This window comes from Cariama cristata, unplaced genomic scaffold, assembly GCF_000690535.1.
Source record: "Cariama cristata isolate BGI_N322 unplaced genomic scaffold, ASM69053v1 scaffold25280, whole genome shotgun sequence".
In the NCBI taxonomy this organism is placed as follows: Eukaryota; Metazoa; Chordata; class Aves; order Cariamiformes; family Cariamidae; genus Cariama; species Cariama cristata.
This window is the reverse complement of record NW_009593468.1, coordinates 929-16,927: the sequence shown is the minus strand read 5'-3', so window position 1 is coordinate 16,927 and position 15,999 is coordinate 929. Positions and strand designations below refer to the sequence as shown.

The 15,999-nt window shown below is 41.9% G+C and overlaps 1 protein-coding gene across 1 annotated transcript in view; it reads left to right on the top strand.

The window, feature by feature from the left end:
* MLLT1 (myeloid/lymphoid or mixed-lineage leukemia (trithorax homolog, Drosophila); translocated to, 1) overlaps positions 1-15,068 on the top strand; it is a gene marked incomplete at its 5' end in the record, with an annotated part of 25,954 nt that extends 10,886 nt beyond the window's left edge. The window contains 9 exons of the mRNA XM_009710609.1: positions 1,082-1,225; positions 2,883-3,008; positions 4,753-5,298; positions 9,015-9,102; positions 9,912-10,023; positions 12,266-12,365; positions 12,574-12,645; positions 14,361-14,432; positions 14,940-15,068. Coding sequence (XP_009708911.1) covers positions 1,082-1,225; positions 2,883-3,008; positions 4,753-5,298; positions 9,015-9,102; positions 9,912-10,023; positions 12,266-12,365; positions 12,574-12,645; positions 14,361-14,432; positions 14,940-15,068 — 1,389 coding nt within the window. The remainder of the gene's footprint in view (positions 1-1,081; positions 1,226-2,882; positions 3,009-4,752; positions 5,299-9,014; positions 9,103-9,911; positions 10,024-12,265; positions 12,366-12,573; positions 12,646-14,360; positions 14,433-14,939) is intronic.
* Positions 15,069-15,999: the final 931 nt, after the last annotated feature.

Sequence of the window (15,999 nt, the reverse complement as noted above, 5' to 3'; positions counted from 1 at the left end):
AGCAGAAATCAGTGTGGTCTGAAGCCGTTTGACGCTTCAGCCTATTTTCAGCAAATCTAATGGCTTGGGCTAGAAGCCTGCGGCGTCTGTTCCCGTACAACAATGCAACTACACCAGGAAATCAAGCTGCTGGATATGAATTGTGGAAAAGACTGCTGTGCAGCTGCTTGATGTTGCGCATTGAATGAGGCATGTGGGATGCATTCATGTAAATACTGAATGTACTGTAAGGCTCTGTGTGGTTTGCAGGAGAGTCTCTTTTGCCACATTGTGAGTTTTCATCTTGAAATGCAGAATACAAGATAATACCAGGAAATGTCATATCGATATTTGTAATACACAAGTAGTATGCGTATTTGCAATTTCGGGAGAAAAAGGAAGAGATTTCTTCCATTCTGTACTGCAAATGCAGAGTATTTGCTGTGCTTCTGCAGCAGGTGGAACAAAACCAGTGAGGCGCAGATGATCCCCAACATGCATACAAACTCCGGATTTCTTCAGTGAAAGTGCCCTTGGAAAGTTCAAAAGCCTAGGATATCTTCCCATTCAGCCCCTGCAATATGCATATTGAAAAGGATTTTGCAAAACGAGTCATCCTTTTACCATTGCATTTAATCTTTTCTCAGTACCCACAGAAATCCTGTGAGTTCAGAAGTTGTTCCTTCTCTAACTAGAGGATTATGCTTTTCTTAATATTGATACTTATAGTTCAGTTGCTTTCCAAAGGAGATAGGATCTGAATTTCAGTGAAAACAGAATAGTGGATAAAGCTTGTGAATCTGCTTTCCTCGGAAGGCTTGAACAACTTTAAACAGACAATTGTCAGTCAGTATCCTTGTCTGTGTGTTTCTTTTGCAGTGAAAAGCCTTGCCTGAGTTTCTGATGAACGGTATGTTAACTTCAGGCACTTTAGGCACAGCTAGTTTGATTTCTAGCTCTCTGATCTCATGACGAAAAACTTTATGAATGCAACACCTACTTAGTGGTTTCTTTGAGATTTTCGGGAGTGACTGTTTGAATCCTCTGACTTAGGGTGCTTGCCAAACTTCTTCCATTTTCCCAAAGTCTGTCTTGTTTTTAGGAGGAGCCGAAAAAGGTTTGTTTCACATACGACCTGTTCTTAAATTTGGAGGGAAATCCACCTGTGAACCACCTTCGTTGTGAGAAACTGACTTTCAACAACCCCACCAAGGAATTCAGACGCAAACTCATTAAGGCTGGAGGGGTAAGTGCCAAAGGGACTGGAGGTCTGAAGAGGTTCTGCTAAAATGTGGAGTGATCTCATTTTGCTCTGGGCTTTCTTTTTAGCTGCAGCCCAGCAGGCTGTGGTTTTCTACGTTCATCTAAAGGATGACCCAGGCAATTTTTACTCCTGGTTATATGACTGCAGCACTTGAAGCAGAACTAAACCATTGCTGGTGTGATTGGTAGCACTTCATTTTCAATTTAAATGTGACCATTAATATCAAAGCACTAAAACCCTTCTGGAAATGGAGATCTTCTGTGGATGTTGCATGCTGTCCATCAGGCAGTTACAGTTATCTGTGACCTTCCTAGTGTCGTGAGCTGTATTGGTATAGAAAAGATGAAGAAAAAGGAGAGGCTTCCAGTCTATTCCTTACTTGTTTTCGCCACAGGAAACCTTAATGCTTAACACTTCCTGGTCAATAAATGTCATCTAAACCTGAGGTTGGCTGCTTGTGGCTTAGATAATAAAAAAATTAAGGGAAAGTGTTAGAATATAGAGTGAAAATGGGTGTGAGAGGGAAAAAATAGATGTACTCTTGAAGGCATAATAAGATGTGGGTTGCTGTGGTGGATGAACTCTTACTTTTGGGAAAGTAATATGCAGTGATAGACTAAAGAAATGATCCTCAAATAACTACAGGGTCTAAGCAAATTAGTACAAGCCACAAAGTGTGTGAAGTTTTTAACAGAGGATGGCAGAGGATGTCATGACTGTATCGAGACACTGCCATATATAGTAATATATAATTATGTTCTGTTCAAGGACTTTATTCAAGATGATCTTAATTGCTGGCAAAATTTTCTTTTGAAAAAACATGTTTCTAGCTTGAAAAAGTAAAGCTGTGGGGAAGTTTGTCGATAGTAAATCTCAGGAGCGGCAAGTATTCCAAGCTGATCTGTCCAGATCTTCCTCGATGTGCCAGTGCTTTTCTGTATTGAGCACAAAGAGGAGAGTGCTTGTTTCAGCCATAGGGTGGTTAGAACATCATTTCCTTTCTAGGATTTTCACAGAGCGTTGTTGTATTCCTTATGCATTGAGGTGTTTCATCTGTGAATCACTTTTGATGCTGTTCATCTAGTCGAAATTTTCAACAGGATTATTCTGACAGAATATAGGGGAGGTAAGAAGGAAAATGCTTCATGAGGCACAGTGCTAAGATCTTGTCAAGGGAGAGACCCAAGGTCTGCTTTTTTCTTTTTTTTTTCTTTTTTTTTTTTTCTGAATGAGTGAATTCAGCTTTTCCTAAATTCATGAAGTCTTGCTTGGTCCTTCCAGATTTATCTTGCTACCCTTTTGCAGGATAAGAGTATTTGCAGCAGGACACACAGTTCTTGTCTAGAGCTTTATTGTCTGCTTGTGCTCAGAATATTGGCATTCCCTTTGGGAAAGATACTTGATATTGCATGTTGCCTTTTTTTTTTTTTGTGGTTTTAATGTTCTGTATTTGAGGAGTTGCCTTGAAACTGAGCATTACCTAGACAATATCTTTTTATGGCCTTTAAGCTGGAGGAAAAAAAACAACATTCAGAAGTTGAATAATAGTGTGTTAATTGAGCAAGTGACATAACATAATCATGTATTAATAATCCATGCAACTTTACTCATATATAATTTTTCTTCTCTTTATTACTAGGTAATGGTAATGCCAGAAGGAGCAGAAACTGTTTCAAGGCCAAGTCCCGATTATCCGATGTTACCCACAATACCACTCTCTGCCTTCTCTGATCCCAAGAAGACCAAGCCATCCCATGGGTCAAAGGTCAGTGAAGCATGTGTTTGTGTCATCCTGAGGTGAAGAAGTCTTTTAGGACTTGCTACTAAGAGCTTGTTTAGCAGCTGTTTCTGGCTGCTTCTGATTCTGAAACCTCCTTCCTTGTGCTCTGTAGTTCATTAGCTAATGGCCTGGAACTTATCATAATTTAGGAGGCTTTTTTTATGATTTGCTAGACTTCTCTCCAGGGAAATTCTGAAAAGAAAATTAAATGTCCAAGACTGGGAATTTCTGGTGAACCATATCTTCCTCCTGATCTGCTATAGCAGATAAAGTTGAGTGAAGTCCTCTCTGATCGTTCTGACATGTATCCTTGATGCTGAGGATGAATTATGTGGATCTTTCACTGTATGTTGTGTAAAACTGTACTCTTAAGTCCTTGCATTTCTTAGCAGCAAGGCTGAGTGGAGTCAGCACTTCCTCTGTCATTAGGACTGCTTAGGGTAGTGGTGCAAATACCATAAAATATGCTGCACTTGGTCAAACTAGTGACTTCAAGATTTGATGTTTGCCTCCAGCAGTATCTAGTCCTTGAGACTTCAGAAGAACCTTAAGGTTTTTTTTTTTTCATTTACGTGATGAAGCTATTTTTGTATAGTTCTACATAGGAGAAACAATCCACAAGCAGTGTGTTTTGAAGCAGATTACATATGCTTTATCAGTCTGAATAGTCACAAATATTAATTAGCAATTAATTTTATAGTGTAATTCAATTCTGATATCCATTTTCTTGAGGGCTCTAAACACTTCTGGCACTTCAGTCATGCTTTCTGATGTCGATGTTATGAAACAGAATAAAGGTGAGTTATCTCTTAGTGGCTGATTTAATTTTGGTCAGCAATTAAGCATTAGCAGACACAGAAGAGAAATAAAGAGCTCTGACACAAGCTCTGGTGAAAATTACCAGTAGCTAAAGAGACAATATTCTCCTGCTGCTCTTCCTCCAGGTTGCCCTCAGAGGTGCATGTGTGTTTGCATCTCAGCGTGTCCAGTTTGTACTCCAGTGTCTCCCCACAAGACTCGCTTCTATAAGTGTTTTGAGTTCACATTTAATTCGCAAAGGGAAGTACTCCTTTGCCTTCATGCATACGTGACTCTAGGATTGGCAGAGTCGCAATGATGGGTGTCTTAAAGCTCTTATTAAAGGTGATAAAATGCTTGCTGATAGCAGAGACTTTGGCTTGCTTATGGTTGTGGGGACGTTCAGTATTTTTGTCAAGTTGCAGTGTGGTTGATGTGGTGAGTTGGGGGCTAGGCTGCAAACATAACTTGCATTTGCCATGGGTGTGATTTAAGCTTTAAAAAAATCTCTTTAGTTACTGGGCTTTTTTCCCTAAAATGTGATGTGAAGTATAACTTTGTGTAACACAGCTAAAAGCGAGTTTCCTCTTATCTGGCTTCAGAAGTTAACCCTGCAGATTAAATCTGAACTAAACATCTATAGATGTTTATAGACCGCCTTTTATAGACCATGGAAAGGAACAAGCATTTGTGAAACATGTTTCGTCCTGTCCTAATGTAGGTGTTTAAGTGCCTACTGTCAATTCTTGTCCATCAGCTGCAGGGAAATCTAGATGTCTACCTCAGAGGTAGATAAGTACATTAGGCATCAGTGGGTGGATGTCTACATGAAACAAATGCTTCAATGTGATTTATGAGAATGTTGTTTTGTAATTCTGTGCAGAGCTTCAATTTCATACCTAGCTTGGATGTTTGTGTTGCTGAATTTTAGGATGCAAACAGGGAAAGTAGCAAGGCGTCCAAGCCGCACAAAGTAACCAAGGAGCACAGAGAGAGGCCAAGAAAAGACTCTGAGAGCAAAAACTCCTCCAAAGACCTTGAGAGAGAACAAAACAAGCCTTTGAAGGACTCCTCCAGAAAACCAACTGAGAACAAACTGCCTAAGGAGGAGAAGGCACCTCCAAAAGCTGCTTTCAAGGAACCAAAACTGGCCGTGAAGGAGACCAAACTGGAGAACACTTCTCCAAAGGGTGGGCCACAGCCGGAGTTAAAGTCTTCCAGCAAGAGGCCCTCCAATGTGGAGTCACCAAAGCCGAGTGCCAAAAAACAAAAAAAGAGTAGCTCCAAAGGGGTAAAGAATATCCTAGGGACATCTCCCAGAACCTCGTCTTCCTCATATCCAGAAAAGAAACAAACTAAGGAGAAGATGAATGCCAAAGTGGAAAAGGTAAAATCTGAAAGTGAGGCCAAGGAGATCAAAAAGCCTGTGGAAATGGAGGAGTCGAATTCCGAGGATGAAACTTCCTTCAAGTCAGAGGTGAGTAGGGATTTGTCCTTTACCAGAATTTTTAAGCATGCTGTTTAAATCCCTGCATGAAAAAGATGTTAAAAAATATTCCCTCACACAAGATAGAGAACCAGATTGGCAAATGCTTGGGCTGGGATGTATCTCAAATAAAACTCTTCCTTGAAAATCCTATCAGTATTAATTGTTACTGCTACCTGGTTTACCTCCTGTTTCAGATATGCAGTTCTATTTAGATTTATCTGCAGGCAGGGTTATCTAAAAGTCGCAGTTTGAGGTTATGGTCTCTCGTTCATCCCTGCAGTGACATTTATAGAGCTAGAGTATAGTAGGCATAGATACACTTTCTACCTGCTTATGATAACATAATGGTTTTGAATGTGATCTTAATTCAGAAAAGGAGGAAATAATTCAGTTTTGTTTCTGAAAAAAAACCCAACAGTATTAAAATGTAAATAAATGAAACAATTCCTGACATGGCCTGTAAGAAATGTGCTATTGGCTAAAGCTCAAAATACACCCACATGCCACTGAACCTAAATAAGTTGTATTGTAAAACATAAAACAAATTATGTTATTGTACTACTATTTTTAAAAGCTGTCTAAATATTTTTTCCTTTTTACAACTAAGAACATTCTTCATCCTCTGTCTTCTAAAAATCGTTTTCCAAAAGAAGGCAAAATAAAAAAGTAGGAGGGGAAAGACACGACTTAAATCTAAACTCTCGCTACTTTTCGCTTGTATATTTTGCATTTACTATAAAGGAGCTGTATATCTTCTAATAGGATTCACAGGATAATGTCACATGCATTTTTGAACTTCCTACTGACCACTTTTAGAAAGATTTGTTTTACTAGAATAAATCTTCTAGGGACGATTGGTATTATGATTTAATCAGCACCAAAATACAGTAAGTATTGATGTGTTTATTTCAGAAAGGATTTTTTTTTTTTTTGCAAAGGATTCCCCGTAGAAGAGTTTGTTGGGGAAATGTTAATTCAAGTTACTCTGCAAAGATATTTTTTTTTCCAGATTGATTAGATGTGTAGCTTGTGCATTAAAAAGAGGTAGCTCCTCTCCACTTTTAGCCTTATACCTGAAGTCCAAGAGTGTGTAGCAAGCCCCTCGTTTCTGTACCAGAAACATGGCCCTCACTGCCAGCTTCTGTACTCTGCTGATCTCTGTTAAGTCCTGAGTGTCTTGTACTTCATTATTTCTTAGGTGTCATCCATCCCCTTGGGACTCACCGTGCAGCTGTAAGCTGATAGTGCTGTTTAGACTGTTCCGTGAAACCACAAACTGTGGTTGTGGGTCCACAGTGTCTGCTGCAGTCCTGTTCTGCCCTCAACAAGCTTTGTATGCTTCTGTGTCCTCTCTTGCACCAGCTCTTGTGTCTGTTGGATGCTTGACAGAGGTATTTGAGTGCTAGCCCAGAAGGAGGGTAGGAATACTCAGTGTGATGGAGGGGGAAACCGTGGCAGCTGCCAGTCAGATCAGCTTAGGTTTCTGTGGAACTTGAAGCTTAAGGGTATGACTGCATAATGCATTGGCATCAGCAGAGAAGACTGTTTGAGTTTCTTTTCCCCCCTCGGGGGTTCTTTTTCCTCCCAACACTGCAGTTTGCTACTCCATCGTTTGTACTGGTACAGCTGCTTGTGGATCTGTGTGGTAAGCCACATCACTAAAGCGAATGAGCAGCTGGAGGTGGACCAGGGCCCGGAAACTCTTAAATCAGCTTTGCTGCTGCAGCCAACGTATTGTGCAACATGCTCTGAGGCTGCAACTCCACGATTGCTTTGAGTTGACATCTTTGCAGGCTGCTGTTGAAAGGAACAGTCTTGCTCTCGTTTGTGCTGCTGGCATGAGAGCTCGTGTGACTGCAATGGGCTGGAGGAGTTTCTCCTTCCATTTCAGCTCCTGCTGCAAGTTAGTTGTCCTTTCTTTTTTTTTTTTCTTTTTTATCCTTCCCCCCTCAAGTCCAGTTCCCTGAACTGGCCTCATGCTTGGCTGCCTAAATGCTAGTGCTGACAAAAGGGAGAGACTGAGATGTGAGGACAGGATTGCTTTTTTCCATTGTCGGCCTGCGCTTTTGTCATATCGCGGTGACAGTAACTGCAGCCTGAGCATGCAGAGCATGTCCAGCTGGATGCCTCCTCAACGGTTGAAATAGCTGATAGGGTTAATGGCAAAAGGAGAGACAGGGGTCTATACAATTTCCAACTTCTGCTTCTTAGGTCCTATTAAGTCATTTTAAGGGAACACCTGCTAGATTATCAGGAATGAATGGTGTTAGGATTGAATCTGTGGGTAAGACACAAGAGCTGTGCTCTCTTATCTTGAAAATATTGCTCTTTACTTTCATGTTATTTTTCTAAACAAATAGGGCTGCTGTGCTGTGCCAATATATCAGATATTGGAATTGTTAAATTATTCTCCTTTGCTACTGAATAACTCACAAGAGTTGTAAGACCCCTTTTTGACGTTTTTTCCTCACCTTCTTACAGTTGAATGAATGAAACTCTTAACAAAACTTGGGTGATAGATTATAGGGAAGACTGATACTGGGATGAAAGTCCTGCCGCCGCTTTCACTTATTAACACCCAAAGCTGCTGATGTGCCTCTTTCTGTCTGTTTACAATGCTTTTATAGTATTAACGCTTTCTGTAATAACATTTATTGATCGAAGGGGAATGTGTGGTTTTTCTAGCATCAGGATTTGGTAGTGGAGGTAGTAGGTGGATTCCCAGGAATGGTGCAATGAAATTGAAATACTAAATTTCTGGGGAATTACTTTAAAAAAGGCAAGGTAATAGTACACTACATTGAGAATCTTTGAACTGGATCCTACTGAGTAACAAAAAAACCTTTTAAGATTATTGTAATAGTTGCTGCTGCTACTGGGCATGGAAGAGTTGATTTAGCCTTCACTGCCACCTCGTGGTCCACTAAGCTGAAGCCTGTGGTTGCTGGTACAATATCTGGGTTTGTGTTAAAAACATACATAGCGCTAAAACTTCGTTTCTGGATACTGTTATTAGCAGTAGTTTGTTGTATCTTTTTACTCAACTCTTACTGTGTAGTATGCTGCTGGCGCTTCTGCTGAATGCTGGCAGTGGAGTTGGTTTCACTAGAGTTTAGCAGGTTTCTGTTAAGTTTTCACCATAAACTGGAAACAACAGTACAGTGGATCGCTTAAGTTGGTGTAGAAACAATTGTTTTGAGGGTATAATAATAAATTAGAACTAATTTTGGAGTCAAGTGAGTTTAGGATAGACATCCTTTCCATGTTTAATGATCAGTGTGAGGTGTACAGAGGGAATGTTACAATAAACACAGTTTTTAAGAGGACTCTGATAATTATTCTAGGTTATATACTAGTCATCCTTCAGATTTCAAAGTGAGGGCTTTCCCACTTTATGTTTCAGATGCTGTATTTCATCACTTGAGGCTGTTTGAAACTGGTGGCATGAAGGGTTTTGGGGGGAGCTGTTGATGCTACTGCCCAGGAGTGCTGAGCTACAGCGTGCCAAAGTTTTCATAAATGTTGTTTTTATTCATTTTGCATTTTGTATATTTTCTGTAATTCCAAGAACTGCATTCAGTGATGTATGATGTTGTAGAGTGCTCAGATGCTTTTGTCTCCCTGTGCTTTGTGCTCTGTGCTGGTGTTCCGGATTAGAAAGGTTAAGATTCTTTTTCTTTTTTTCCCTTTTATGGGGGGTTAAGTCTGTCCAGTCCAGCCCTTCCAACTCCAGCTCCAGCTCTGACTCCAGCTCTGACTCTGATTTCGAGCCATCTCAGAACCACAGTCAAGGTGTGTTGCAAGAAATAATTTTTTTTTTTAAATCTTCCTTGCATAGCCTTAGAAGGCTCATGAGAATTAGACCTGTTTTCCCAGCACTGTATACAAGGCTAATATGGTTTCTTGTATGCAACCGTGTGTTGAAGCTGTGAAGCTTCAGCAAGAAAAGGCAATAATGTCATAGTGTAATCATGAACAAGTATTTTTCTCGGTGTGGCAGTTAATTTGAGTACAGTATCTCTCTGGATTTGGTTCTTTCCCTTTGGTTTCTGCTTCGGTTTATAAATGTGTTTGCTGCTGCTTGATGTATAGTGTCACCAGAATATTTCTCCTCCAATCTCATATATGTTTTATTAAAAAATATAAATGTGACATTCATCATTTTGCTAGAGCATAACAGCTTCTTTTTCAGATTCCTCCACTGATAATCCAAAGAGATATACTGTGGCAATAGTAAACATTCTAACCCTACCAAATGCCGTGTTGCTACAAATACTGTCTCTGGAGTGACATTTAAAATAGTCCCCAAATGCATGAAAAATGTATGCTTTTGTTTTCATTTCAGAAGAGCGGGAGGATTTGGGGGGAGGCTACGGCGGTTTTACGGCAGTTGTAAAGTTTGTCAAGTCTGCTTCAGTTTTGAGACTGGAATACAGTGTCTTTTAGCAATATCTTTGTGCAAAATGAAAATACCAGTGACATCTTATTGAGAAATCTTGATGTATCTTAATAATAACTAACGCAGTTTAGGTAAGATAGCTCGGATGGAGTTCTGCTGCACACGTCCTAGTGCTGAATTCCTTTCTTCTCTCTGATCCCAGGCCCGCTGCGCTCCATGGTGGAAGATCTGCAGTCAGAGGAGTCTGATGATGATGACAGCTCCTCTGGAGAAGAGGCAGCGGTCAAAGCAAACCCAGTCAGCCGGGATTCCAGGTGGTAACAAATCAGGAAGAAAGATGTTTGTTTGTCTTTTTGCCCTCCATGTTTGGCATTTTTGTGCGCCCTCCATTTGGAGGGAGGAATCAAAGTGACGGGGCTATGCATGAGAGGAAAGTGTGAGAGAAGGAGAGAAGGGGCAGATGTGTGGAGACACAGAGACGATGAAAACAGCAGGGTGAGAACAGAATTGGATGAGGAGAGATCACCAAAGCTCAAAGAGAGGAAGCCACTGGGAAGGGGTATGTGTTGAGCTTGCAGGTGTTAGTGACTGAGCCTCTTAAAATAGTCACCTAATTGTCATCCTCAGATCTCTGCTGAGCTGAATGGTGTGTGACACCTTTGATCTGCTGAGATTAGAGAAGTGGTGTGGAGGCTATCAGCATGTGTGCTCTTCTTACTGCATATGACTGATGCAAAACTGAGAAGTCTTAGTCTTTGCCGATAGTGCATGCTTGACAGTTGGTTACTTGACTCCTGTGGGACTTGGTTAACAGCTGTTTCCTGCTTTAGTCAATGGAAATAGTTGAATTTCATCCTTCTGCCCTCCGGAAACGCTGTTGTAGCCAAAACCTGGAATCTCATGCTGAATATTCAAAACCAAATGCTTTTGGCCTAGATAGCAGCTGCAAACTTCAACCGCCCCCCCACCCCCCCCCCCCCCAAATCCATTGTTGCACTCTGTCACTATCAACTAAACAGGAATGGAGAGACTTTGAAGGACATTCTTTAGACCTTTAGGGGATAGGTAATGATCAGTTTTTCAAGCTCATCAAAGGTGGGATATCTGCTATAATAGATCTGTAGGGCCACAAGAAGAATGAGAATAAATAGGAAATCTCAAAGGTCATAACAGAAGCACTAAATGCTTTTCTTTGGCCTGTGTTCTCAGTGGAGGTGTTGGTAAGCCTGTCATGCAGGTACTCGGTGATCTTGGAATGAATCCCCAAAATGAACAGTTGCTGTTTGTGAAAATCAGGTGGTACTTACTCAGCTGTTCTAAGGGGACTGTGTATGAGAGAGTTGAACTAAAGTTTTGTGTAAACTAAAACTCCCTACTCTGCCCAGGGAATGTGTCACTGTTTAAGGCTGGGCCGGCTCTTAAAACTGACTGCAGATGCTCTCTGTTAACCCCTCTGTCCCCCCAGGAGGGGGAAGGATGGAGAAAAGGGAAAGACTCTTACAGATTGGAAATTAAAACTACTTCAATAAAACAATAATAATGGAAAAATAGTATAATGTGTTAATACTGATGCTACTAATAATGGAAATAAAAGGAAAAGTATACAAAACCAGTACTGAGTTTCCCAATGATGGTTGGGGGACTGCAAGCCTCAGAGGCTCACGCTGCTGCGGACACCGGGGCATCCCAGACCAGACTCCGCAGCCGACAGGAACCAGGTTCAGGAATGCATGGCTCGGGGTCGGAGGCAGGAGAGTGAGCAGGGTCCCACAGGGATGCCGGCCATGAAAGAAGAGAGCAAGCCCCCCATCATCCCTTAGCTTTATACTGAGGATGACTTGGATGGGATGGAATATGTGGCTGGTCAGGTTTTGGTCACCTGTCTCATCCGCCCTCTTCTGCCGGTGCGACCCTTTTATGACTTTTTACTCGCTTAACAAGAGTGGGCCAGCAGTGGCCTTGGTTCTCATAGTATAAACATGGGCTATTCTGCATACCAATCCTACTGATAGTTCAGTAGCAACTATAAACATCGGGCATTATCAGGTCTGAAATGCAGACGGTGTCTGAAAAACTTTCAGAAAGTGCAGTTACTTAGAAGGAACTGAGCTGTAAGAAAAAACTCCTGAAAGGAGAAGCAGTCCTGTTTTAGCCAGACCAGGGCAGAATGGAAGATGACAAAGGTGACATCAACTGGGAAAAAAGGAATTCTTGGAAATTACAGACTGACCATTTCTCCCAGGCAATTTCATAGAATCATTATGGTTGGAAGAGACCTCAAAGATCATCAAGTCCAACCGTATACCTGATGCCACCCTGTCCACTAAACCATGTCTTGAAGTGCCACATCTAAACGTTTTTTGAACATCTCAAGGGACGATGACTCCACCACCTCCCTGGGGAGCCTGTTCCAATGCCTAACGACTCTAACAGTGAAGAAAATTTGGTAGACTATAATAAAAAACAGAATTTCACTTAACTCGGTGTGGTTCAGTTGACAGCTGAGTAAGTTTCCTGTTACCTGGTGATGCTAATTCTCTGCTGCTTGTTTTTCAGACTGAGCCTTAGTGACAGCGACAGTGATAACAGTGCCGATTCCTGCCTGCCAAGTCGAGAGCCGCCTCCTGGTCAGAAACTGCCCCCGGCAAACAATAAGGTATTGCATCCTCTGTGCCCATACAACGCTCCTTTCCACCGCTCTTGTTCCTGCTTTGTGTCAGTCCATGGGGGTAGTTCGGACTTGCACCAAATTTTCCCTATTTCACTCTCCTTATCAGACAGGTAATTTCGCTCTGTTCAGTGCTGTGCATCCAATCCAATAAACCACCATGTTGTCCCTAATGTTCATTTCTTTTTACTCACAGGCATCTGGAAGAAAAAGCCCAGAGTCTTGTAACAAGCCGGAGAAGATCCTGAAGAAGGGAACGTATGACAAGGTATGTTTGAGGATTTGCATATCATAGAACTGCTGGATGCTCACTAACATTTCTGTGTAGAAAACAATTTGAATCGGCCTAGCTCGTTTTGTTTTGGCAGGCTTGAGTATAATGAAAAACAGATGTTGAAAGCACAGACTTTGGAGAGTGACACTGCAGAAATTGTGTATGTTAAATAGATGGACCCCCAGGTCATATCCATATGCAAAATATTAAAGTTGTTTTATTTGTTTACCATTTGTCTGAACCAATGGTCTGACCACTGCTGCAGTGGCAAGTGCCTCTTCATTAAAAGGCAGTTTTCATCTGTCTTTGATCTTACAAATTAAAGATTGTTTGATGCTCTGCTTTGCTGGTTTAGTTGAAACCTTTGTTTATTCAATGAAATTCCCTTCTTTCTTGCCTCCGAGGAGAGCAGAGCAGTGTACGTGCTCCTAAAGCACGGCTAACTCGCAAGCAAATAGCCAAACCCCAAGCTGTCTAGAAAGTTCTCCCACCATCTTTTTTTTGTAAAGAAATCAATCAAATGGGAGTGTAATACTTTTCCATAGTCTAATCATTGAGATCCTTACAGCAATCAAAGAATCGGTCTGTAGCTCTCGCTTGTGTGTGTTTTTTGCAGAATACAGCACAGGTTAATCCCTTCATGTTAGGTGTGAGTGTGATCTTGGAGATACTTGCATCCGAGTCTCTTGCTAGCTACGAAATCTCCCACCATTAACCTTAGCTGAGATGACTTATCTGGGGCAAGGTTTGTAGGTAATAGTATCTTTTATTAGACTACTTAATACAGATAGAAGGGGACACCCTTGAGACCTATTGAAGAGAGTGCCTGAAATACCATCGGCTTTTCCAACTGTCAGAGGTTTTATAAAAGATACTACCTTCCCCACATGCAGAGCATTCAGGGTGTTTGGGCAAAAAATGCTCTTCTCTGCATGAATGTGCTGGGGAGGGGTATATTTCCTAAATTGGGGGGATGCTGTTTGGGATGGTGTGGGTTTTTTGATTGTGCTTGAGTTTTGGTTTTTTTTGCCTTGGTACAATTACTTAAATGAGTTCAGTTTCGCTGATACAGATGTGAACAACCTGGGGCAGCTTTGCAGATTAAGAATCTATCCCCTGTGAGCAATAGTGTGCCAACAGAAACTTGCCTAAATTAAAATTAAAAAAAAAAAACAACACGAAAACCAAACCACCCTTATATAAGAACAATTAACATGGTGAGCTTGTAAACAATCCTGCGTTTCCCACTGTGGTGTATGTAAAACTTACGTGGGAATACAGTGCACTCAAAGAATTTTTCCTTACCTAGCCACAAATTTTTTCAGGTTGCTGGGATGTTGGGCACTGATGCGGGTATTTTCAGGTAATAAGTAGTTTATTGGTACAACTTGCTGATGAAGAAGTTGCACTGAAGTTCACCAAGGTGAACTTCACCTTGTTGAGGTCCTCAAGCTCAGAGGTTCTGACCACTTAAAGCTGGTTACAGGTGTTTGTTTAACGGTGTCATTAAATCATCTTGCATGTGAAGTCTTTTGTCTCCCAGGACTTGATAAGGATGGAGGAGTCACTAAAAAATGCAGGGAAAAATTGGGAATAGGAACATGTCTAAAAGGGCCTCAAGTTCCTCTCATCCTCAGGAGGGAAGTCACTTTGGCAGTCGTACAAACATGCCACGTATGTCACTATTTCTGTTCATGCCTCCTTTACAGGCCTACACTGATGAACTAGTGGAGCTTCACAGGCGACTAATGGCACTACGAGAGCGCAATGTGCTACAGCAGGTAGAGATCATTTGTCAGCTTTCTGGCAAGCTGTTGTGCTCTGGTAATCTTTGTGTCCAAGGGTCTCAGCCAGACCCCTGTGATGCTTGACCTGTCACTTGCCTCTCCTTCGTGAGAGGATCTAGTTTACTTTGAAAGCAAAGATATGTGTGTGGGGGGGGTGGAAATCAGATGTGCATGCAATCTTTTTGTTGGAAAAGATACGTTGGTGTGCTTTGTGCATCTTTCCTCTGCCATCCTGGTAGCAGTCCCAACGCTGGGGCTCTCAGCCTAATTGAAAAGGAAAGAAGTGTGCCCACATCACTCTGGACTGAGCTAGTCAGGCATGCAGGAGGAGCTGGTGTACTTTTGTGGGAGAGGGTTCCCTTTGTGTTGCGAGACTTTCTTATCTCTGAGGCTGTTCTAAAGGGAGGAGAAAAGGGTTGCTCTGGATCTGCTGGCCTTTCTGCTGTACTTAATCTTTATGGGGTCTCTGTATACATCCCTGCTTGTCTCCTTTCTGTACAGATTGTAAATCTCATTGAGGAAACCGGGCATTTTAATGTTACCAACACAACCTTTGACTTTGACCTCTTCTCCTTGGATGAGACAACCGTCCGTAAGCTGCAGAGCTACTTGGAAGCAGTAGCAACATGACGCTTGGCCTTAGAAGCAGGCTGCTTTTGAAACCAGAAATCCCGTTTATTGGTACCAGGAAACGAACCCATGGAACTAGGCCTTCTTATTCTCTTGATTCACCCGAAGCACTGCCTTAGAGAACAGCCATGCTCTATGAATGCACAGCCAGCTGCACTTTCTTGTAGGCTTCAAACAAGCACCCATATTGCTGAGTCTGTCCTCCCTAGCTTCGTTAAGTCCGCTTGGGCACAGGTTCTGAGTAGAGCAAAAGATGTGCTGCACTTAGCTGCACAGTGTGACCTTTTTGGTTTTACTTCAAGAAACTGTGTTTTAAAAGCACATTTTCAGGCGTCTCTGAGATCTGAAGAAGTGTGGACGATGTTTTCTTCACCAAATCTAGGGACCAGCCTGTCTGCAGAGAGCTCTAGCGAGTCCCGTTTCCTCCAGCTCTGCGAAGAAGCGTTCATGCTGTGTAGGTAAGATTGGCTTTTACAAAGCTAGCCGAGAGACTGATGACAGAGGAGGCTTCCCAGGGGTCCTGCTGGTCTGCTGCAGAGGGAAGCGGACAGATTCCAGTTTTGATCGCTTGCAAGTTAGTTCTGCCGCGGTTCGGTACAGAGCACTGCTGTAATTTGGCTCCCGATCCCTACAGGGCATCGTTCCACAGGCAGGACCTTCAGCTTCCTGCAGAGACAGTCCGTGCTCCTTTGAAGAGGCCTCTAGAATCTGCTGTCTCCCGCTGGGGTTTTGAGATGTCTTGTTTGTTGATCTGAGCTCCTAAACAAAGTCTCACTCCTTTCAGTCTGCTTTAACTGTAATAGGACTACAAAACTGTAAGCTGTATATTCTATATATATATTATATATATGTATGTACTGTATGTATAAGAAGGGCCTAGTTGGGTCTTATGATCTTGAGGGTGTGTTTTTCTGTTATGTTTTTTAATGGC